Source organism: Rana temporaria, chromosome 11 (assembly GCF_905171775.1).
Source record: "Rana temporaria chromosome 11, aRanTem1.1, whole genome shotgun sequence".
Classification (NCBI taxonomy): domain Eukaryota; kingdom Metazoa; phylum Chordata; class Amphibia; order Anura; family Ranidae; genus Rana; species Rana temporaria.
Genome location: NC_053499.1, coordinates 39,417,137 through 39,443,088, shown reverse-complemented (window position 1 = coordinate 39,443,088; position 25,952 = coordinate 39,417,137). Strand labels below are relative to the sequence as shown.

Sequence of the window (25,952 nt, the reverse complement as noted above, 5' to 3'; positions counted from 1 at the left end):
TGAAGCTGTCCACGACTGGTCCTTGGCTCTTGGAAAACTCTTCTGATAATTCTTTTCACTCCTCTGTCATAAATCTTGCAAGGAGCACATGGACTTGGTGGGTTTATGGTGAATTTATGTTCTTTTCACTTATGGCCCCAACAGTGCTCACTGGAACATTCAGAAGTTTAGAAATCCTTCTGTAACCAATGTCATCAGTATGTTTTGCAACAATAAGGTTGCGAAGGTCTTAAGAGAGCTCTTTGCTTTTACCTATCATGAGATGTTCCCTGACTAAACCAGCCGATATTCATTTGCATTGATAAGGGGCAGGATTGCTTTGTAATTACTGATAATATTGTTGTACATTGAAAGGTTTTGAGCACATTATGATCAATATGATAATGATAAACATTTTGTTTGGGTACAGCAGTGCATGACCGCGCAATTGTCATTCAAAGTATGACAGCGCTGAAAGCTGAAAATTAGTTCAGCTGGTGTCTTCGCTTTCCATGCCTTTCTGCACTTCCCTTTCTTCATGCGTTCAATACCTTTCCCCTGGGTTTTATATATATATAGATATATATATATATCTATATATATATATATATATATTTATTATGGGCTATATTCAGGTACAGTTACGCCTGCATATCAGTAGATACGCCGTCGTAATTCTGAATCTACGCTGTCGTAAATTTAAGCGTATTCTGGCAACCAGATACGCTTAAATTAGGCTAAGATACGAGCGGCGTAAGTCTCCTACTCCGTCGTATCTTAGGATGCATATTTACGCTGGTCGCTAGGTGGCGCTTCCGTTGAGTTCGGCGTAGAATATGCAAATGAGCTAGATACGCCGATTCAGAAACGTACGTGTGCCCGGCGCATTATTTTACGTCTTTTACGTAAGGCTTTTTCCGGCGTAAAGTTAGTCGAACAAATAGCTGGCCTAGCCAATGTTAAGTATGGTCGTCGTTCCCGTGTCGAAATGTGAAAATTTGTTTGCGTAAGTCGTCCGTGAATGGGGCTGGACATAATTTACGTTCACGTCGAAACCAATATGTCCTTGAGGCGTACTTTGGAGCAATGCACACTGGGATATGTCCACAGACGGTGAATGCGCCGTTCGTGAAAAACGTCAATCACGTCGGGTCACGAGTAATTTACATAAAACACGCCCCCCTGTTCCACATTTGAATTAGGCACGCCTAGGCCGGCCCATTTACGATACGCCGCCGTAACTTAGGAGGCAAGTGCTTTGTGAATACAGCACTTGCGTATATGCGATACGCTACGCCGCCTCAAAATTACGCAGACATACCCGAATCTAGCCCATTGTGTGTATATATATATATATATATATATATATATATATATACACACACACAGTATAGTATATAGTGCTGGGTTCCGGCTGTAAGACAGAGACTGAAGCTAGAGTACATAGCACTTAGAACCAAGGCAGCACTTAGTGAAGGAAATAGTTCATTTGGACCAGCTTGGTTCAAATTAACTATTAAAAGTGGCAGAAAACCTGAAGTACAGCTTTCTAAAGCTTAAAGCTTTCTACAATATGCAGGATGTAATTTGGATCGAGTCACTGTCTGCCAAGCTGCTAGACTGAAAGTTGAGCTATTTCACCACAACTGGGTCCCATCTAGAGATCACACTTTCAGTGTCAAGCCATGGTTTCCATACACTGCTACTGCAACTACACTGCTAAAAATCTTGCAACAGCTGTATGACTAAATGGCTCTAAAGAGTGCACCCAGGCAAACAATTGCATACACATTTGAAATACATATGTATAAAAACATTCTGTCAAATATTTGTAATCAGATTGGCCGGTCTAGTGGTCCACATTTCCTTTCTGGGCAGCATAGCTAGGTCAGTAACTTCAATTTTCCTGCTGCAGTTAACATGATCCCCCTTTTTAAGTGTGGCCCCCTCCCTGTTGCAAAAAAGCAGTAAAAAAATAATAAAAAAAAACAGGAAAAGTTTAATAATATACTCGCCTTTCCTTGGTTTTGGGTAACACCATCATTCTGCCAATGGGATCCCAGGAAATGCTGAGTACTCAAAATTTTGTGTATTTCAGCACAGCTTGTCCTTTCAATGAAATTTGGGCTACTCAGTATTCCTCAGAATCTTGCTGGAAAGAGGATGATGTCACCTAGGCTGGGGGCCATGGGCAGAAGCCAGAGGAAAGATAAGTACATAATCCAAGTTTTTCCCCCTGCAGGTGTCTTTTCTCAAATAATATAACGCGATAATACAAGAACCTAATGTAAAGTCAGATTTAGATACTAATGCAAGTTGTATTTTAAAAATCCATTTAAGCATTTTTAAAGAAATGCATAGATGTAAACATAGGCGTGCGTACAGGGTGTGCCAGGTCTGCCTGAGCACACCCTAATCACCCAGTGTGCTGCATATTTCCAATGTTTAGACCAGGGGTCTCAAAGTACCGGCCCGCGGGCCATTTGCGGCCCGTGGACCGGTTATAAATGGCCCGCAGGCAGGGCGGGGGGTGCCGCGGAAGTGGGGGGAGTAGATTTTCTTCACATGCAGAGTAGCGCAGGAAGCGTCTGTAATAAGTTCACTTGTCTGTCATGTCACGCTGCGGCTGGTCCCCGCCCCCCCAGCGGCCCCCCCTCTCTTCTCGTCCATCCCCATTTGCTTGTGATATCACCTGGGATGGACGAGAAGAGAGAGGGGGCCGCCGGGGGGCAGGGAGCAGCCGCAGCGTGACATGAGAGAGAAGTGAACTTATTACAGACGCTTCCTGCTTTACTCTGCATGTGAAGAAAGCCACAAGTAAACGCTGACCTGTGCCCCATGTACCCCAATTGTGCCCTCATGTGCCCCATGTACCCTGATTGTGACGTCATGTGCCTCATGTGCCCTGATTGTGCCCTGATGTGCCCCATGTACCCTGATGTGCCTCATTTGCCCCATGTACCCTCATGTGCCCTGATTGTGCCATCATGTGCCCCATGTACCCTGATTGTGACGTCATGTGCCCCATGTACCCTCAGTGTGCCCTCATGTGTCCCATGTACCCTGATGTGCCCCATGTACCCCGATTGTGCCCTCATGTGCCCCATGTACCCTGATGTGCCCTGATTGTGCTCCATGTGCCCCATGTGTCCTGATGTGCCCCATGTACCCTGATGTGCCCCATTTACCCTGATGTGCTGGGCTCTGTACCCTGATGTGCCATGTGCCCTGTCCTGATGTGTTGTGCCCTGATGTGCCATGTGCCTTGTCCTGATGTGCCTTGCCATGCCCCGTACCCTGATGTGGCCTGTTGTGCTGTGCTCTGATATGCTGGGCTCTGTACCCTGATGTGCTGTGCCCTGTACCCTGATGTGCTGGGCTCTGTACCCTGATGTGCGCTGTGCCCTGTACCCTGATGTGCTGGGCTCTGTGACCTGATGTGCTGTGCCCTGATGGTGAGTGGTCAGTGTGTAGTGTAGTGGTCAGTGGGGTGTGTAGTGGTCATCGTGCAGTGTAGTGGTCATTGTGTAGTGATCAGTGGTCAGTGTGCAGTGTAGTGGTCAGTGTGCAGTGTAGTGGTCAGTGTGCAGTGTAGTGGTCAGTGTGCAGTGTAGTGGTCAGTGTGCAGTGTAGTGGTCAGGGTTAATAATTCATCCACTCACACCAGTGCTGGGGGTAATAATGCGTCCGCTCACACCAGTGCTGGTGGTAATAATGCGTCCGCTGACACCAGTGCTGGGGGGTTAATAATGCGTTCGCCGACACCAGTACTGTTGTTTTTTGAAGTTTGAAAGTTTGCATGCGGCCCCCCATGGGATATGAAAACTCGTCTTGTGGCCCTCAGGTAATTTGAGTTTGAGACCCCTGGTTTAGACCACTGATATTTCACCAAATAAAAACAAAAATTCTGCTTATTTCTCCCAAAAAAAATGCAAAAAAATAATAATTTACAATAATATTGTAACTGCCCTACTGACACCTATCTCTGCCCTTATGAGACCGTCCACATCTCTACTGACACTGTCCACTTCTTTACTGACACCGTCCACTGCTCTACTGACACCGTCCACTGCTCTACTGACATCGTCCACTGCTCTACTGACATCGTCAGTATATACCCATGCACACACATGCATATGAGCTTTGGGATGCGCACACTCATGTATGAGCTTTGGGGTGCACACCCTAATGCAATAGGCTGCGCACACCTATGGATATAAATAATATGTGTCACTTATACCTGTCTGGACTTCACCTTTAACCTTCAATTGCAGTGCTAAGAAAGCTTACCCAGTTGTCGCAGCAAACCCACGGAGGTGTATTAAAAGACATCACAGGTAGAAAGGTGACAATTTGTAGCCAACGGATAAACAGTTCCTCTTCTGTTACAAATTCCCCACTTAGAGTTCCACCTTTAAATAAACACATTTCAAGAAGCTGAAACAATAAAATGATTGCTAAGCAACTACAATAAAAACATCCCATCCCCACTGTAACAGATCGTTATGTGTCCCTGTGTCTGTGTTATATAAAAAAGCTGCCAAACTGTACCCTATATCAGAGCGTCTCCCGGCGCTCATGTGACTCCTCTGCTCTCTCCTCTGCCTGGCTGACAGCTATAGTGGGTGGGGCTGAGCACTCCCAATGATGTCAGTCTGGGAGGAGCGAGAGAGAGCCGAGGAGTCACATGGCAGCTTTTTTATATAAAATAGACACAGGGGCACATAATGTTATGTTACAGAGGGGATGGGATGTTTTTATTGTAGTTATGATTGCAGCAGAAGGAGAGGGGATGGGCACTGACATGAGCAGACAGGCAGGGAGCAGGGGGGAGAGGCGGACAGAGAAGGACAGAGCAGGGCTGCGAATGATGGAGGCATGTAAACTGACCACGGCGTCAGGGCTCAACAGCCATGATAAATTGTGGTCAGTTTACAGTGGGGAGGGTATAGTCAGGCAGGATCAGACAGGTTTTTTTTAGGTGAGAACGGGGCAAATTACACAGCACAAGCACTGTGCTGTATAACATGCTTTAGGGAACAGGGTAATTTTTTTTTTTTTTTTTAGGGTAACAAACACTTTAAGTTTACCATTATTTAACTTGGTTCATTCATACAGGTTATTATCCATACACTTCATAGCAGACACTTGAGTTTTCACACACCATTTAAACATCCATACAGTTTCTAAATTAGTGTACCTGAGGAAAATATAGGATTTACATAATATACCTACATAATAAAAATGTACCACAAAGCAAAGTGAAGGAAGCCACATAACTGTGAATTTTAAAGAAATTAAAACCATATCAATTAAAAGCAACCCCCCCCCTACTTCTCCACTCTCCAAAGTCATACAGAGCAGGTACTTTTTTTTTTTTTTAAAGAAATAGCTATCAGCTGTTTTAATTCATGAAGAATTTTAGGTAAATACAGTACAGTATACTAGCTGAGTTGGAGTACTCAATGAAGGGATTTGCATGCAATTCCTATGTGGTTATCCGTACAGATAAAGAATAGAATCGCTCCACTGAAAATACAGAACGTAATAGGAAGAAACAAAACAGTTGAATATGAACCTTCTAATTGTCCCTTTTTCCTCCTTGTACACACCGATATTAAAAGTGTGCAGTAGGATAGCCAATTAAACTGGTCCAGCCTGTATACCATACCTGTGGGTTCCCTCTAGAACAGTGGTTCTTAACCTGGGTTCGATCGAACCCCAGGGGTTCGGTGAGTCAGTCTCGCGGGTTCGGTGGAGGTCAAGACACACACCCGACTCATATGATTCGTGATGACACGCCCCGCTACTCCATCATTAGCTGCAGGTGATCACGCAACATTGCTTGACCTATCTGTGCTGCAGGGAATTTGGCGAGCCCAGTAGTCGAATTGTAACTGTCGTGATGGTACGTCGTGTGATTTCTTTCTTAATATTTTAATCCCTTCATACCAATTATGTTGAGCAAAAAAAGAAAGTGGTCGGACGAATATGTACAACATGGATTCACATGTATAACGGAACGTGATTGGAGTCAGCTTCCTAACTGCATGATTTGCAATGCCAAGTTGAGCAATTCTAGTCTAGCACCGGCAAAACTAAGAGAACACTTCCTTAAGCTGCATGGAGATGGAAAATACAAGAACACAACGCTCGCTGAATTCAAGGTGAGGAGAGCCAGATTCGATGAAAAGGCTAGTCTGCCTGTTCTCGGCTTTGTACCCATCAACAAACCGATCCTCATAGCATCGTACGCGCTTTGTGAATGGGCCAGGTGCTTTCTGGGACACACACAGTTTCCAGAATGCAGCGCGCCCCATTCACAAGAAGACACCGAGTGTAGGAGGAGGAAAAGGATCCACCGTGGAGGATGAAGAGGCAGATTTGGCACTTCCACATAGCAACAGCTATTTAGGGTAAGTAAAAAAAATGTTTCCATTTATTTTTTTTTTATTTTTTTTTAGATTTGTGGTGGAATTTTTTTTTCAGGTGGAAACTCCACTTTAAGTTTTCCCAAATTCCTCTTTCAAATGACACCATCAGCGACAGAATAGAGGACATGAGCAAAGACATCTTGGCTCAAGTAGTTGCAGATCTGATTTCAAGCCCGGCAAAATTCAGCCTTCAACTCGACGAGACCACAGACGTTCCCAATCTTAGCCAGCTTGCAGTATTCGTGTGCTATGTGAAAGACGACGTGATAAAGGAAGATTTTTTATTTTGTAAGCCTCTTACAACAACTAAGGCAACCGATGTGAAGAAACTTGTGGATGACTTCTTCAAAGACAACAATCTTTCGTGGGATATGGTTTCTGCAGTTTGTTAGGATGGAGCTCCAGCCATGCTGGGAAGAAAGTCTGGTTTTGGTGCGCTAGTGAAAGCCGATGCACCACACATCATTGTTACGCATTGTATTCTGCACAGGCATGCGTTGGCAACAAAAACCTTGCCTCCAAAACTGGCAGAAGTATTAAAAATTGTAGTGAAATGCGTGAACTATGTGCGAAATAGTGCTCTGAGGCACCGCATCTTCAGGGAGCTGTGTAAAGAAATGGGATCTAAATTCGAGGTACTTCTGTACCATTCTAACGTTTGGTGGTTATCCCGGGGACAGGTGCTGAATCGTGTTTTTTTCGTGCGTGTGGAATTAGCCCTGTTTTTGCAAGAGCACCAACATTGTCATGCAGATTGCTTCAAAAATTCATTCTCATTTTAGCGTACATGACTGATATCTTCGCAGCTCTCAATCATCTCAATCAACAGATGCAGGGCGGTGGAGTCAACATCATTGAAGTGGAAGAAAACCTGAAGGCTTTTTTAAAAAAGCTACCGTTATGGAAAGGACGAATAGAGAACGATAACTTCGCAAACTTTCCCCTGCTAGACGCTTGTGTAAATAAGATCGAAGATGTATCTGGAATCGGAGACATTTCTGTACCCGTGGAACTGAAGCAAGCAATTGCCACGCACTTAGATGAGCTTGCAAAGTCTCTCGACGGATACTTCCCTACAAGAGAGTCATATCCAGCATGGTTGAGACAGCCGTTCACGTTTAGTGTTGAGACAACAGATGTCAATGTTGAATACCTCGATGAAATCATTGAACTTCAGCAGAGCCAGGTTCAACAGCAACTCTTCAGAACAACAACGCTCTCAACGTTTTGGTGTCAACAAATGGTAAAGTACCCTCTTATTGCTAAGAAAGCTCTGGAGATTTTCATACCGTTTGTTACAACATATCTTTGCAAGCAATCCTTTTCGAGGATGCTGGACATAAAAACGAAGAAAAGGAACAGACTTTTTTTGCGAAAATTACACGAGAGTGGCACTTGTCAAGGTAAAGCTGCGCATTTCTGAACTGGTCTCTGAAAGACAACAGCAGAAGTCACACTGATTTGCTGTAAATATTCATTATTATGTTTTTGTTTTTGTGTGAAAATCATGTTTTAATGGTTTTATTCTTTGTTCTTAATGGTTTTGTTCTTTAATGGTTTTGTTCATTTTGTGCACCTATGTATAATCATATACCTAAATATATACCTATGTTTTGAATTTGAAAAAATCATATTTTATGTTTCCAATTAAGAAGGGTTTGGTGAATGCGCATATGAAACTGGTGCGGTTCAGTACCTCCAACAAGGTTAAGAACCACTGTACTAGAGGGATCAGAGGTCTACTGGCCACCTTAGTGTGTTCTGCTATTCTTGCTAATTTGTGTCTTAAGAGAAGAGTTTTGCCAAGAGGGGACTGGAACACTTAATCTCCTTGTGCATTAAATCTACTCAACCCAGTGTCGGTGTGTGCTTGTGCACTAGTCAAAGGGCTGAAACCTGGACATTGACTGAAGCCAAACCCATCTCCATTATCAGGCGCTCTGGTGGAGACAAGGCAGTGTCTTAGAATCTGTTCTTTGGGCCTTTGGGCCTTTGGCCCTTTTAAGGGCTCTAACTTTTACTGTCATGTGGGCAAATGGATTCTCTCCACCAGTGCCTTCAGGTATCCAGCCCACCCAAGACTCCTCATGACCATCTGTGCCTCTTCCATGGCCAATGCCACCTAGCCTCAGCGGCTGTTTCCAACTCCTGGTTACCAAGAGAAGATTCCTTAATCCACAAAATAGCCCAGGTTAAAGCCCCATACACATGGGACAAATGTCAGAAGACATCGGCCTGTCAATAAAAACCTTCTGACATTTGGCCCATATGTATGTCAGTCGGTCCAACAGAAGCCGGACGTTTGGCCATGTTCTGTTGGACGAGCATGCTGGAAAACCAGCAGCTGACCGACTCCCGATGGCTGAGAGCACTGATCAAAGTTATCTGGTGGGGGGGCCCTCTGTCAGAACACAACAGCTCAGCGGAGGAGATCACTCTACTAATATTGGATCATTAGTACATCGGCTCCAACCGGAGATGTCAGTTTTTTTCATTCAAGCTGCTGGGTTGAACAAAAAAAAAACTGTTATGCCCTGTACACACGATCGGACTTTAGCCCGACCAAACTCACATCGGAATTCCGACGGAATTCCATCGGAGGAAAAGATAATATTTTCTCTATGTAATCTCCGATGGAATTCATCGCAATTTCTGATGGAATTTCTCCGATGGGGCATACACACGTTCGGAATTTCCGATCGTGTGTACGAGGCCTTAGTATGTACCAGGCTTAACCAGACCTTCTTTAGCTTGTTATCCAATCATCCAGCCTGAAAACTCCAGCTTCCACATTTAGTGCTGGTTCACACTGATGCAGTGCAGGAAACCGCACATGATTTGGACAGAAATCACACCACATTCCTGTTCAAATCACATTCTCATTCTGTTCAAATCGATTCTTTGCAGCGCGATTTAAGCCTATACATCATTTAAAAAAAGGCGTATGCACCTTTTTTTTTGCTGCACTGGAATCGGTTTGCTCACACCCATGCGATTCTAATCAGCCAAACTTTACATTGACACCCGCAGCTATTCACATGAACAGAGTGCTATTGTGATGTGGTGCGGAAAATGCGCAGGAATTGCTGAAAATCCTGCACCACATCAGTGTGAACTAAGAATAAATTAAAGAAAAATAAAAATATTCATAAATTGCCTCCTGTCCTGGATACAACCAGTAGTTTTACTTGTCTGCTGTTCAATATATATATAAATATATATATATATATACTGTAAATATATATATATATATATATATATATATATATATATATATATATATATATATATATATATATATATATATATATATATATATATATATATATGTGATTAGTAAACTGATTTGTAAAGTAATTTGTAAGCTTCACCAAAATAATTTTTTACATTTTGGATGGAGTGGGGCAGGGCTTAATATTTGTTCACAATATAATATTTCTGTACTCTGTGCCATCTAAGGCCTCGTACACACGATAGGATAGCCAGAGGACAACGGTCTGAAGGACCGTTGTCTTAGGCCGCGTACACACGGTCGAACATGTCCGCTGAAACTGGTCCGCGGACCAGTTTCCGTGGACATGTCCAACCGTGTGTACAGCCTAGCGGACAGGTTTCCAGCGGACAAAAGTTTCTTAGCAAGCTAAGAAACTTGTCCGCTGGAAACATGTCCGTCGGACATGTCCGATGGTTAGTACCCCTAATCGGACATGTCCGCTGGTTATGACGTGTAACCAGCGTCCTGAAATCCCACGCATGCATCGAATTGATTTGACGCATGCGTGGAAGCATTGCACTTCCGTGTTTGAGAACGTCAGTGTCTTCTACGTCACCGCGTTCTCTGTCCACGGGGATTTTGGTCTGATGGTGTGTCCTTCAGACCGTTGTCCTCTGGCTATCCTATCGTGTGTACAAGGCCTAATAGATTCTGCATGGCAATATATGTGAAGAATTCAAACTGGTGTCTGTGGTAGGTGGGCTGAAAATTGAATGGACTAAAATAAATTACCTATTGCATCTGGAATGAAAAAATTGTATCCTAGCAAACTGTAGTGCAGCAGAGATGGGATGATTCCTTTCAGGCCACTGTAGCTCCAGTCTGACTGCAGAGGGCTCATTTGGATGAAGAATGGCAGATAGCTGGACCTGTTTAAGAAGAGAACATTGAGATCATTTACTGCAAAATATATATACCGGTATATATTTTTTATTTCAATACTATAGAGGTGGAGATCATTACGTCATCTGTCTGCCTTTCCATCTTGGCCAATTACAGGAATTCTTGTATTCATTGATATAAAACAAGGCTCACTCTTAATGGCTGAGAAGCACTTTAGCCTGGCTCAATTTTGTTCTGGCAGCAGAAAGGAAATCTCCCAAGCCACTGCCAAAACACACGGTAGCTAATGCAAATACAGTATAAAATAGTGCTCACAGCAGCCGCATTACTTAGTAGGGAAAATAGTTTGTATGGGCCAACTTGGCCCCAACAAACTAATGCCAAACTAGTGCCAAGAATTCTGTGAAGGGGATGCCCCAGGGTTCCTTGTAATGTCATTAGGATCTAATATCATATTTAGTATAGCAATACCAAACATACAATCCAACGTCATATTGTGCCAAAAAAGATACTCTACATGTTTTCATGGACTATATCAGGGATAAGCAATTAGCGGACCTCCAGATGTTGCCAAACTACAAGTCCCATCATGCCTCTGCCTCTGGGTGTCATGCTTGATGCTGTCAGAGTCTCGCTATGCCTCATGGGACTTGTAGTTTGGCAACAGCTGGAGGTCCGCCAATTGCATATCCCTGGACTATATGAACAACCTTAATTAAACTGAATAGTTATGAATAGCGACAATGGGTGCAAGAGGAATCCAGTGAGGCCCGGAGTGAAAGGACAAAAGGCAGAATAACGCAGGGCCGGGCATGACTGGGGTGGAGGTATGGGCAACACAGGAAGAAAGGAATTACCACTCCAGGTGGGTATGCTGGATAATCAGTACCTTCTCAGGATACCAGGAGTGTCGGCAATGCACAAGGCGAACAATGAAAGCTAAAAAAAATGGACAGCCGCACTTCCAAAAACCCCTTGGGTTGTCTTTAATTAAAAAAAGGATGGCAAATACACTACAAAACACAGCAGAACAGTGGAGATAGGAGCCTACGCGTTTCACACTGCGGTCAGTGCTTAATGGGGAAGAGCAAGGGGGTGGAGTGGTATATAAAGGGGGCGGGGACGCACGAGGCTCAGTGCGGGAAAGAATTTACACAAGGAGACAGTTTTTCCCACCCACCCTCCCTATTTGTTGTGTGTCTTTGGTGTTGTGCGTTTGTTTTCTTTTATTTCAGGTTCAGTGGCAAGAGTCGTCATAGCAGCGTGGGCGGTGTTCTTTGGTCTTATATGGTGGCAGTTAACAGATGTGATGGAAGTGGTGGGGGGCTCATCTGTGGGATGGGCCCCTTATTGGGGTTATTCCAGTGGAACGGTGTCCGCTGGAATACGGTTATGGTTGCACTGCGGGGAAAAAGGGGATGTCTCCGAGCTGGTTACGGCTGGAGGCCTGGTATGGTTAATGGTACCGCAGTGTAGTGGTGAAATTAAGGGTTAGGCCAGGTTGCCATCAAAGACCAATAAACTGGTGTTAATAAAAGGTTGTTTTGGTTAAATTGTTAATGAAGGAATATTTGGTATTATTTAATTAATTTAATTAACTATTTGAGTGTTTAAATAAATAGGCCATTATGGCCATTTTACTCCAACATCTGTGTCTCTCGTTAATGGGAGAAGGGGGGTAAGTTAATAATAATAATGGGGGGCGGGGGGTTGATGGTTATGGGGATAAGTTTGGGCTATCTGAACTACACTAGTCATGCTGGTGCAATATTTGAGCTCCCAGTGAACTAGGCCAGCAAGTGTAGAAGGGCCAATAAGGGGGCTTTTGAACAAGCCAGTCCCCTCACTATCAAATGGCAAGACCCTGAGAGCCTGAGCTGACCGCTCCCGCCCCCTCCACAGCCCAGCGCTCCAGTGAGTGCGGAGGGGGGTGGAGCAGAGAGCTGGTAACTATCATTCACCAGCTCTCTGCTCAAGGAGCTGCATCCACCTAGGTACAATAAGTATGATTTTAACCCCTTCCCTACCGGCGCATTGTAAAATGACGCTGGCAGGAACCCTCCATCAATCCGGGTGGACGTTCCTCTGTTATCAGCCTGAAAACTCCTGACAAATTCTCTGACACATCAGATAAAAGCAGCCTGACATTTCTGTCGGGGGAGGTTACTAAAATAGATTAACAGGGAGCTGGCCCTGTCACAAAACACATCTGAGAGTCTGTGCCTGTGATGAGAGGGGGTGTGTGCCTTTCCTCCAATCAGCAATTTTAGCTATCTTGGCTGTATGCCCAGACATCACACTCTGTGTTAAAATGATCTGAACATTCTAAACAGTAAATAAATGTGAAGACAGCAGATATACATGTAAAACCTATGTAGGGATATTTGGTTCATCCCTTTTAATTATCTGAGTCTGTTCACTTCACTGGGAGTATATGGCGGGTTTACATCCACTTTAACCAAAGCTATTGAAAATGGTTTAAGACATAAATAGCAAAAAAAAAAAAAAAAAAAAGTACAAAGCATCAAGATAATTTCTATAGTTGGGTATGAGTATAATGGAGAATTTGGTTACTTTACCTTGTACATGCTGTAACTATTGCAGAATTTCCCAAATTTGTTACTGCTCCAACTAACATTTCTGTATATCGGTCAGCCTCAAAGCCTCTTGGAGGTTGTATGGATTGTTCTAGAAATGTGTTGCCTCCTGCCCCTTCAAACATGATGTATTTAGGACCAAGTTTGCTGATCAAACTTTTTACATTATTCAAGTACCATCTAGAAGCACCATTGTTGCTTATATTCAATCTCACGGAAAATTGGCCTTTCCATCTTGTCAGAATTGGTGCCTATGAGAAGAAAAGTAGAAAAAGAGTTTTGGTTATATGTTTACGTTTTTATACATACAGTAAAACGGAACACTATTTCCCTGGTAGGCATTGACTACATGTGGGCACTTGACACAAGCAACTAATGATTTGTACAGGGGCAAAATGATATCTCTCTGGAGTCTTTACCTCTCTTAATACAAGAAAGGACTTTGCGGGCTTTGGAACATTTAGAAGGGAAATCGAAGGAAAAAGGTAAGTGAACCAACAATGCACTAGCTTAACCACTTGACAACCGAGGACGTCCATGGACGTCCTCGAATTTGTGCGGTGATATCTGAATGATGGCTGCAGCTACAGGCATCATTCAGATATCACCGTCTTCAGCCGCCGATTCTCTGCACGATAAGAATGATGATTAAAGTGGCAGTTCCGCTGCTTGATCGTTCTTATAGGCAGCGGGAAGGGACATCCCCCCTCCCGCCGGCATCCGGTGCTTCTCCGCGCTCTCCGTGCCATCGGGGGCCCGGAGAGCGAATCGGCCGGCGCTGGCTGGGAAACATAGAGATGACTGGTGACCAGATGGTCACCAGTCATCTCTATGACCGTCGGAGGCCCGGGCGCGACGTTATGACATCACGCCCGGTACCCGGAAGTAAACAAATCCGCAATCGCGGCTGTCGGTGTGAGATCGGTGAATTTTTTTCACCGATTTCATGCTTGTAAGCCTGGATGAGAGATGTGGGGTCCTTTTGACCCCACATCTCTCCATAAAGAGGACCTGTCACAGTGATTCATATTACAAGGGATGTTTACATTCCTTGTAATAGGAATAAAAGTGATCAAATTTTTTTTTTTTTTAAAAAGTGTAAAAATAAAAAAATGAAGTAAAATAAAAATAAAATACGTATTTTTTTTTTTTAGAACGCCCCTGTCCCCGGTAGCTCACGCTTAGAAGCAAACGTGCATGCAAGTCCACCCACATATGTAAACGCCGTTCAAACCCCACATGTGAGGTATCGTCGCGTGCGTTAGAGCGTGTGCAAAAATTCTAGCACTAGACCTCCTCTGTAACTCGAAAATAGTAACCTGTAAAAAAAATGAAAGCGTCGCCTATGGAGATTTTTAAGTACCGAAGTTTGGCGCCATTCCATGAGTGTGTGCAATTTTAAAGCGTGACATGTTAGGTATCTTTTTACTCGGCGTAACATCATCTTTCACATTATACAAAAAAATTGGGCTAACTTTACTGATTGATTTTGTCAGTTTTTCAATTGGTCCTTAAGCCTTTAATACCCCTAGGTACAGATCTCCTCTGCGTGATTGTAAATCCAACCAAATATATGCCATTATAATGGGTACTATACCATATCATACCATTGATCCATCTAATTTTGAAGGGAGACTGAGCCAGTAGTTTTCCTGTCCCTTATGTAGATAATCTTGAAGTTCCTCGCAGTCAAAACTTGCATATGGGGATGTAGTTACTGAGAGATTGAGGTGCTTAAGGGTATATGGATCCCTGCGATGTCTGTGAGTCTCTCCTGCTTGGTCTGTATTATGTATGTGGTCCTATAAAGAAGGAAGCATTAAAATAACTTATACAAAAGACAGCTGTACATTTACATATTTACCTTACATTAAAAGGACCTTGTTGCTTCTATAAGAAAATAAACTTGACTGCTCCCTAATGCCGCGTACACAGTGCTTTAAGTGGGCCAAAAGAGGTGCCGGTACTCCCCCCCCCCCAATACTGAACATGAAAATACCCTTGGCTGCGTGTGATGGGCACAGTGGCTGCATTTGATGGGCACAGTGGCTGCATTAGATGGGCACAGTGGCGACAATTGATGGTGGCACAGTGGCTGCGTGTGATGGCACAGTGGCTGCGTGTGATGGCACAGTGGCTGCGTGTGATGGCACAGTGGCTGCGTGTGATGGGCACAGTGGCTGCATGTGATGGCACAGTGGCGACAATTGATGGCACAGTGGCAGTGTGAGTTGGCACAGTGGCTGCATGTGATGGCACAGTGGCGACAATTGATGGCACTGTGGCTGCGTGTGTTCGCACAGTGGCTGCATGTGATGGCACAGTGGCTGCGTTTGGTGGCACAGTGGCTGCGTGTGATGGGAAAAGTGGCGACAATTGATGGGCACAGTGGCTGCGTTTGATGGGCACAGTGAGGCTGCAATTAATGGGGTTTTTTTTTAGTTAGAGAAGGCAAGCTCAAAATAACTCAAAAATATTTTTTTCTGCCATTTTTTTATTAAAAAACTGATGGTCACCTCAGTCCAACCCCCCCCTCCCTCCAATACAGTAAATTATTTTCTTACTTTCTTCTGTTGCAGTCCTGAGTCCAGGATCCAGACAGTAGTAGCACTAGGAACTGTAGACGCAGGCTGAGCTGAGGCTCCTCGTGACTTGGGCTTCTTTCCTTGCCGCCGACACAGCTCCCTGCGCGAGTCCTCCTCTCACCTCGCCTCCGGCGTGACGTCACGCGGCGCACGCCGGGGAATGAACCAACTCTCCTCCATGGGGGGGGGGGGGGTCGAGGAAACGCACAGAACAGGAGTGACAGGACAGAGGAAAGGGAGCCAGGAGCGCACTCGGCAGCAGTGAGTCGGCTCCGGCGGGGTGGCATACAGTTTCTATTGTGACTGCGCTGCCTGTCTGACACACATTACCGGCCCGCAACTCGACCAGCCCACCGGCTGCGTTCCGGTACTGTAAACCCACGTACTGGGCACACGGAGAGGTGCTGGTACTCTCCAGGGCCATTTTTGGAAGTGGCGGTACTGAGTACCGCCGCGTTCCCGCCCAGTTAAAGCACTGCGCGTACACACGATCGGAAATTCCGACAAGAAAACCACGTATTTTTTTCCGACTGAATTTTGGCTCAAAGTTGTGTTGCATACACACAGTCACACAAAATTCTGACCGCGAAGAACGCGGTGACGTACAACACTGCAAAGAGCAGAGAAAAATGAAGTTCAATGATTCTGAGCATGCGTCGAATTGATGCGTGTTTTTTTGCGCGTCGGAAATTGCCTACAGACGATCGGAATTTCTCGGAAATTACGATAGAAAAAGTCTGATGGGGCCTACACGCAGTCGTAATTTCCAACCAATAGCTCAGATTGAACTTTTCTTGTCGGAAATTCCGACCGTGTGTACGCGGCAAAAGAAGTGAATTTTTCCTGTCTTTATCAGTTTCAAGTGCATGTGTTGTGATGTACTATCATGCCGTTCACAAATAAAGATTTTACACAAAAAAAAAAAGTACTCAAGCCACTGAATCATTGTGACAGATAGAGGTCAGCAATGGCAGCATCCATACTTACTTACTACAGGTTACCTTTTGAGTGGTTGCAAAAGCTAAGAATTTGGCAACTGTTGGACACGGCTAAGTTAGTTTTAATCTCAGAATATGTGTTTAAGGTATTGTAGCTCTGTTTTCACTGATTACAGGGAAAGTCTTTTACATTGCTCAGACACTTTCATCCTGGTAATATTGTTGCAGGCAGGGCTTTTTTTACAGCGGAAACATGGGGGAATGCAGTTCCGGCACCTCCAGCACTGAATGTATGTAATTGCAAGGGGTGCTGGGGTGTGCTGCAGGGTCTATTGATACTGGCTGCTGGGGGATCTATTGTCACAGGAGGTGGTCTATTGTTTCTGGGGAGGTCTATTGTTGCTGGTGTGGGATCTATGGTTGCTGTGGTGGTCTTATGTTGCTGTGGGGTCAGTTCTTGCTAGGGGGATCTATTGTTGAGGGAGGGTTTCTATTGATGCTGGCTGTGTAGAAATGTGTTGCTGCTGTGGATCTATTGTTGCAAGTGGTCTATTGTTGTTGAGAGGATCTGTTGTTGATGGGCAAGGTCTATTGTTGCTGGGGGAGTATTTTGTTGCAAGCAGTACATTGCTGCTGGAAGGGATCTTTTGTTGCAGGCTGGTCTATTTTCCATACAAATTACTTAGCACCACAAATGTTACTTGGTTCTGTATTCTCCAAAAGGGGTGATATCGGGAGGTAGGTAGGGGTTGGATTCAAGGGACAGTGCTTGGAGGTGGGTAGGGGGACGGAGACAAGGGGTGACTCTGAAAGGGAAAGGTCCTGCACCTATTCGCTGAGAAGAAAAGCCCTGGTTGCAGGCAATAATATAATTTAACAAATTTACATGGATAGAGGGTGGAGCATAAAGACAAACACTGTAGGGAGAAAAATGAGTTTGATAACAAAAAAACATAAATTCTGTTTTTACTGGGTTCCTTATTATCCTCTACCCACTCATTATTGTTTGCTCATGCTGGCCTCCAGAGAATATCACAAAATTGTGCATTCAGTTCAACTTACAGTACCATAAACTTTTATGTTTGGGCAACTGATAAGCTACTTTTTCATTTCAAAGTTTTACGTTTGAAGCCCTGTACACACACTCAGTTTTATCGGCGGTAAAAAGTCAGCCGCAAAAACTGAGGGGAAAGCTGAGAACCCGGCAGGAAAACTGCCATGGAGCCTTGGCCGGGAATCCTGGCCGTGTGTATGCTCCATCGGCACTGCCTCACAGTGTTTCCCATAGGTAAGTAGTAGATCTGGCAGAAAAAAAACGCTGGGAATCCAGACAGGAAAATAAAGAGCAGGTTCTCTATTTTCCCGACGGGATTCCCGGCTGTTTTCCTGTTGGGAAAACTGCAAGGGAGCATACACATGTCCGGTTTTCCTGGCCAAAAGCTCTCTTGGCATTTTTCCTCGTGTGTATGGGACTTGACTTCATCTGTTTGGAAAAATATTACTTAATAAAGACTTCATAAAGAATATCTTTCCTTAAACAGATTTTCCAAAAAGAAGAAAAGCAGATACCGTTTAATTAAAGGGAAATTTAGGTTGAGATTGGTGAACACTTTTGTCCCATCATGGTTTTTAGCTATGACTAAGCACTAGTTTTGGTGCGAAACTCGTCAGAGGTCGGGTTTTATTTTATGTTGCTGTGATTTGTAGTGCTGTCCTTCTTTTAATAAAGGCTACAATTTTTTCAGAGTGCGGCTGTCCAGAAACAATTTTTGTTCATGGTTGTGATCGAGGAAGAGTCCTTGATTTGATGGTTTATACTAATACCAGAAGAGACAGCAAATATACAGTAACATTTTCAACTCTTTGCCCTGACTGCTCTCTTATAGATAGTGAAAGGAAACCAGAATTCTAGGGGAAAATTCAGGGCAACATGGGACAACATAGAAGTTTCATGAACAGAATGTTTGAGTAAAATGTGGCGTTCAAACGGGTAGTTTATTGCATGATCACAACACAAGAAAGGTGCAATGTTTCGGAGTCACGCAGGACCCCTTCATCAGGCATGTGATGACAAAGGGGTCCTGTGTGACTCCGAAACGATGCACCTTTCTTGTGTGGATGCCACTTTGTGCTGATCCTTGGTGTGCTGGCAAATATCTACTCCTTGACTTAAACCAGTATCCAGCTGGTTGCTGCTACGGCACAGTATTTTTGAGAGCATAGGCTCTCAAAAATACTGTGCCGTAGCAGCAACCAGTTGGTATAGACCAGGAATGTGTGCGATGGGAATATGAAACATTACATACCCAAGCTGTCCCAGATCTAGACTGCAGTTGATAGTGGAGGTGCACAATACATTTTTATTGGAAATAGCGTCTGGTTTGCGGAGGGAAATCTGATGTTTTCTATGTGGGACAAACAAGGTGGAGGCTTACCTTGCTAGAAAGTAACTTAGTGGAATGTTCATTGAGAGATATGAGGCATTCTCCTAGGCCGTACCTCTTTAATTTATTATGGAACGATTTGACTTCTCTTTCAAGTTTTGCAGCAGAGTCTGATCTACCATAGTGTCTCCAGACTGGCATCCTGAGCAGGGAAAAAAAACACTTAAATACATGTTTTCTTTAACCACTTAAGCCCCGGACCATTTTGTTGCTAAATGCCCAGGCCAGGTTTTGCGATTCGGCACTGCGTCGCTTTAACAGACAATTGCGCGGTCGTGCGACATGGCTCCCAAACAAAATTGGTGTCCTTTTTTCCCCACAAATAGAGCTTTCTTTTGGTGGTATTTGATCACCTCTGCGGTTTTTATTTTTTGCGCTATAAACAAAAATAGAGCGACAATTTTGAAAAAAATGCAATATTTTTTACTTTTTGCTATAATAAATATCCCCCAAAAACATATATAAAACATTTTTTTCTCAGTTTAGGCCGATACGTATTCTTCTACCTATTTTTGGTAAAAAAAATCGCAATAAGCGTTTATCGATTGGTTTGCGCAAAATTTATAGCGTTTACAAAATAGGGGATAGTTTTATTGCATTTTTATTATTTTTTTTTTTTTTTACTACTAATGGCGGCGATCAGCGTTTTTTTTCGTGACTTCGACATTATGGCGGACACTTCGGACAATTTTGACACATTTTTGGGACCATTGTCATTTTCACAGCAAAAAATGCATTTCAATTGCATTGTTTATTGTGAAAATGACAGTTGCAGTTTGGGAGTTAACCACAGGGGGCGCTGTAGGAGTTAGGGTTCACCTAGTGTGTGTTTACAACTGTAGGGGGGTGTGACTGTAGGACTGACGTCATCGATCGAGTCTCCCTATAAAAGGGATCACTCGATCGATGCAGCCTCCACAGTAAAGCACGGGGAAGCCGTGTTTACTTACGGCTCTCCCCGTTCTTCAGCTCCGGGGAGCGATCGCGACAGAGCGGCTATAAACGAATAGCCGCGCCGTCGTCCCGGATCGCTCCCCGCGGGTATCCGACCGGACCCCCGACCCGCGGAAAGGCAGGGACGTACATGTACGCCCATATGCCTGTACGTGCCATTCTGTGGACGTACATATACATGCGGCGGTCGGCAAGTGGTTAATCCTTACTCATTTTGATGTAATGGCAAGGTCAAACAAATATCTACCTTCTTCTAATTGGCATCAGCGTTGCTATAAAATCATAACATAGGGACTAAAACAACAGAAAACTCTACTATGCAAGCTTTAGAGCCGGTTCACACTGGGGCGACCTGGGATCCGACTTGAAGTTGCCTCAAGTCGTCCCAAGTCGCCTGGTTGAGAAAATCAATGGAAGTGAATGGAGCCGTCTTAATGCACACTACTTCAGTCGCTCCGACTTCAGAAAAGGTTCTTGTACTACTTCAATCCGACTTCTAGGCAACTTGTAGGCAACTTGTACCCATTGATTTCAATGGAAGTTGCCTCAGAAGTCGGATCACTGTCTTAACTGAAGCAACAATACAGGAAGATAACATACGTTTCTCAGGCAAACCCCTCCCTCCCCCTCCCTCTCCCAGAGCTGATTGTTGTTTGATTGGCCACTGGAAAGCCTCCTGTCCTGGAGGCGACTTGAAGTTGCCTTGTAAGTTGCCTGATGATTCATACTCGAATCGTGTCCAAGTTGCCTCCCAGGTCGTGCTGGAAGTCGTGTTGCCCCTGTGTGAACCGGCTCTTAAACTATTATTTACTAAAATTCATGATTAAACAACTTTCTAGATTGCTTTTGCAAAATAAACCTAAACCCTGATGGTAATTTGTATATGATCACAAACATATTGGCTCTTAAAGCGGTTGTAAACCCACATCAAATTTTTATATATTTTTTTCTCCTGTAAGGCAAAAGTCATAATGAGCTAATATGCACCGCATATTAGCTCAATATGAAATACTTACCTCGGAACGAGGTGTCTAGCACTTACCTGGTCCACGCCGAGCGAGATTTCATCTTGCCTCGGCGTGTCTTCCGGGTATCGTCGCTCCAGCGCTGTGATTGGCTGGAGCGGCGAAGACGTCACTCGGCAAGGTCCGGCGGCTGCTGGTCCTTTCGCCGTAGATCCCCCCTGCGCTTGCCCCGCGCGCATTGCGAGGGGAATATCTCCTAAACCGTGCAGGTTTAGGAGATATTCTCCTTACCTACAGGTAAGCCTTGTTATAGGCTTACCTGTAGATAAAAGTAAAAAAAGTGGGTTTACAACCACTTTAACTATTGTGAAAAACCCTTTTATTGTGAAAAACAAAAATTCATATCCGGACCAATACCTACAGCTGCCACTTTCATCCTTTCTCGCCATACAACGCCTAGTATACATTGTTTTAATAGGATACATTTCTTATTACAATGTTACCTGAAAATATTGATGTTTGGAAGCGTCCTTTGGTTTTCATAAAGATGGAGTCCTACATCTTGGTGAACAGATCGGATATTCTGTCCAATGCAGATTGTATATTGTAGAGGGAGCCTCTCTGTGCTTGCAGGTGTCTTTACACAAAATGACTTGTTTTTCTCAATGGACATGAAAAGTGGAACACGTGGGTTGATCACCACTGAAACACCTAACAAGATAAAACAGACACAAACGTAAGAGATACGAAAAATTGTAATGAACTGAACAATGGTTGTGGAGGTTAACGGCTTAGCACACCTGTAACATGAGGAAATATAGGTCTATGCCTATCTTGTTATGCTCTAAAAGCCCTGTGTAACAATGCAAAGAAAAAACTGAAACTGTAAACCAACATGAAAATAAAAACTGGAAATTATCTTAAATATAAACAATATAAATACCACACTGTAAGTGTAAATGTACCCATATGATTATACTGTATATTAGATAGTATAAAAGTCCAATTGCCAACAACTAAATGGCAGCAAAAAGGAAAAAAAATTAATGCATTAGTGTCTCACTGACACTTCCCTGCGCTGCTCTGCTGATGGGGAGGGACTGTCCCTTGCATTTGTGTCCTGTGTTTTGGGCACATTCATTCTAGGACAATATAGTGTCCCGGAATGAAATGAGGAGACACAGCCACCCTAAAAGCTGATTTCCAAACTGGTTGCTAGGGCCGCCCTGTCTGGCATCTAGCAACCAGTGCCATAACATTTGCAGAGTCTCAGAGCGAGGCTTTAGAAGTGACTTAGTTAAAGCAAGTGCACATTGTATACCACCTGTCTAAACTTGTGACCACCGTTTGCTTTTGTTTGTCCAAAAATTTGCCAAGAAAAATTTCTTTTTTGGGGGGGCAGGTGCATGTGTAACCCCCGTTCAGTGCAGCCCCCCCTTTAGTGTAACCCCCGTTAAGTGCAGCCCCCCCTTTAGTGTAACCCCCGTTCAGTGCAGCCCCCACCTTTAGTGTAGCCCTCGTTCAGTGCAGCCCCCCTTCAGTACCTCTGATCAGCATTGCGGCCGCGGGTGTCCTGTCGATAAGTGTCCGTCCGTCGGATAGTGCCCGGCACATGCACAGCAGGTCCCCTCCCCCTGTTTTACACATAAACAGAGAGGAGGGGGAGGCTTCACTCAGCCGGGCTGTGCCTGTAATCCGGGATCGCACAGGCAGCCCGCGGCCGCGAGAGGAGGGGATAGTAGGTCACGCAGTCGTGCCACCCTGCGCACCCCCGCATCGCCAATTTGCCACAGCACAGCACAGCGCCACTCCTATAGCTCGCCTCTCGACGCTGTCTAAACCCGCGGCGGACATACCACCATTTAAATCGCGGAGGGGGGTGCCGGCCTGACACCCCCCCAGTGTGTGGTACCTGGGGCGGCCCGCCCCCCCTGCCCCCCCATTAGTACGCCTCTGCATGGGGTTCCCTGAATGGCAGTTTGGAAATGTGGTCACCCTAATTCACAGTGAAGCAATATCAGGAGACCAAATATTAGGAGGAGACATACGGCCTCCTGATGATGTCACAAAAAAAGATGGTGCTGGCCCAGGAGGCAGTGCATTTGCTTTTGCCAGATGACATCAGGACAGAGATGTATTTGCTAGGCTGGCGAGTTTGTTATTTTAGCTCATTCAGCAGACCAGGAAAGATGGGGATAGTAAGTGTAAGTTACAGGTAGCGCATTGGGAAATCTCTGATGAAGTTACATTGTTAAACTTGTTGTCCATTTCAAAAACAGAATGTGTTATTGGTACTGTACGAATCATGATAGTTCCAAAGAGACAAGAACTGTTGATTAGATGACTACCTTGTTTTGATTGTAATTGTATGGTTGTGTTTCATATGGGTGCCAAATTTCCTGAAACGAACATTTATTAAAATGGTTTAGATGTGTGCGCAGTAGGAAAATCCAAGGGATACATCTATTAGATCTTTGCAAACAGAAAGAAAGTGGTAATAATAGCAGCTGATGACCAAGTCCTCCATCAAGACGTTCAATAACAGGTTTGTTTAAATGTGATTTTATAAGTGATTAAAGATTATTACAGAATGGTGAATGAATGTCATATAAAAAGCAAACTGTAGTTTAGGATCGAAAATTGCTGCTACCACTTAATAATGATGAACTTTAAGTGCATTGGTAAAACCTTTTATGATTGCCACAAGAAGTTCGAATCCAACAGCAAAAGTTTATCTGATCGAGCTGCAGGTAACTATAGAGAGGCCTTATGCCCCGCACACACGATCAGGATTTCCGATGGGATAGAATTTTTTGTTGGAATTCAGGTCAAGCTGTCTTGCATACACACTGTCGGACCAAATTCCAACCGTCCAAAACGCAATGACGTAAAACACTACGACGAGCTGAGGAAAATTAAGTTCAATGCTTCCGAGCATGCGTCGACTTGATTCTGAGCATGCGTGGTTTTTTCTCCGTCGGAGTTGCACACAGACGATAGGAATTTCCTATCGTTTTTTTTCCATCGGAAAAAAATAAAACATGTTCTATTTCTAAACACAGATGGGAACAGAGTCCAATGGGGCCCACACACAATCGGAATTTCCGATGAAAAAAGTCAGATGGACTTTTTTCATCAGAAATTCCGATCGTGTGTAGGTGGTATAAGGTTTCATGTACACGGGACGTTGATCAACCTCTATACCTCCGAACTTTTTGAGATGGGAATGAGGGACACCTATGAGCAAAAGTATGCAGGCATAGGACACACCCCTTGTCACGACCCCTTAAAGGAGAATTGTACAAAAAAAAAGATTGGTTAAACCCACAAGTGCTTTTTTTACCATTACTATTCCCTTATATTGGCTTTTGGAATTTACAAATGCAGCCATTTAAAAATTGGATGAAAGGTTTAGCACTGGAAAACACTTTTTGATAGATACAAAGTGCATTTTATATACAACTATATAGATCAGACCAAAATGAAGGACACATGAGGAGGAATGAGGGACAGAGGGACATTGCTCCAAATCAGGTGTAGCGCCCCCTTACTTTCAGTATGGGCACTACGCTAAAGTTAGTGGGTAATGGGACAGTTATTTTGCTCCCATTCACAATTTGCTAAAATTGGGACTTCTGTCACTCCAGAAACGTCCACTGTGTCAGTCTGTGCTCCAGGGATGCAATACTATCCCTTGCCAGCAGTTGGCACCAGAGGGGTTCTGGCAGAGCAACTTTCCCCAGCAGCCAATTAGAGGAGCTTTTCCCTTGCGGGGCATGCTGGGGGAGGATATATCTGTGACAGGTCTCATGCGCTAGGCAAGTTTTCGCAGGGTCCCGGTTCCAGGTGCGGCATCCACCTTCAGGGTGCGCGCATCCATGGACCCCGCCAGCGCGGCCCACCAGGCCAGAATTGCAGGCTACACAGAACCTCATCCGGAGGTAAAAGGGGACTCCAGTGACTTACTGGGTCCCCAGTTCTATTGAAAGGATCCCAGGCTGGGTGCCGTTCGATTGGGGGGGTCGGCTTGAGGAGAATCCGGAGGCAGGTTGTCCAACAGGGCTTGAACGAACCAATCTGGGATCTGGTGACCGGAATGCTGACAGGTACGCTTTGCTGTCATCTGGTGACCTATGCTAAAATCTACTGGGAGGATTCGCTCCATTTATCCATCTAGCTCACCTAAAGTAATTGGCTTGTGGCCGAGGCCCTAGAGCCAGGTCTGTTAGAGAGATCTGTTCCTCCCAGCAAATCTAAGTGACACCTCGGCTGCCAGGCTTGTGAGAGGGGTCTGTCCGGGGGCACTTCACCCACTCAGAAAGAGTGGGGATGAATTGCAAGTTGATACTACTAAGAGTAGGACTGCTCCGTTCATATCCAGGCCTGATATCGCAAGGTTCTCCCTTTCTCCTCATCAACCTTTTCTTCCTATTTGAAGTTGATGTTGGCCATGTTGGCCAGGAAATAAAAGCATTGGAAAACCCTTTATTCACTGTCTGGACCTTTGCTCACTGCTTTGTTCTCCAACTGCACCCATACGCCACATTAAGGTAACTCAATATGCCGATCCCAAAAACAAACCAGCGGCTCCTGCGGGGGTAGCGCTACACGGGTACAGACAGTCCCTCGAATTCAGAGACAGTTGGGAGCTATGAACCTCTTCTGAACGATTTAACTTTACAGCTAGAAACCAGCATCTAAAAACGTCAGTTTAGCTGCGTTTACATGCCGCGTTTAGCCACGTTTGCATCTAGTAATTTTTTGGTTAAAATGAAAAACGTCTATGAATGAAACGCTGCCAAACGCAAGTTACCACGTTTAGCCGCACTTGGCGCTTGAAATGCCTCTAAACACAGCTTCTGAACAAATTTTATTAGGGTTCCAGAAAAAGCCTCTAAACTCAACTGCCTACTATAAATGACTGTGTGTACATGTACTT

At 44.4% G+C, this 25,952-nt stretch overlaps 1 protein-coding gene across 1 annotated transcript in view; it reads right to left on the bottom strand.

Moving 5' to 3' along the window:
- LOC120917233 (SITS-binding protein-like) overlaps positions 1 to 25,952 on the bottom strand; it is an 88,008-nt gene that overhangs the window by 13,858 nt on the left and 48,198 nt on the right. The window contains exons 3-8 of the mRNA XM_040328371.1: positions 21,517 to 21,724; positions 19,086 to 19,236; positions 14,735 to 14,929; positions 13,110 to 13,378; positions 10,420 to 10,556; positions 4,270 to 4,391 (exon numbers count right to left, since the gene is read on the bottom strand). Coding sequence (XP_040184305.1) covers positions 4,270 to 4,391; positions 10,420 to 10,556; positions 13,110 to 13,378; positions 14,735 to 14,929; positions 19,086 to 19,236; positions 21,517 to 21,724 — 1,082 coding nt within the window. The remainder of the gene's footprint in view (positions 1 to 4,269; positions 4,392 to 10,419; positions 10,557 to 13,109; positions 13,379 to 14,734; positions 14,930 to 19,085; positions 19,237 to 21,516; positions 21,725 to 25,952) is intronic.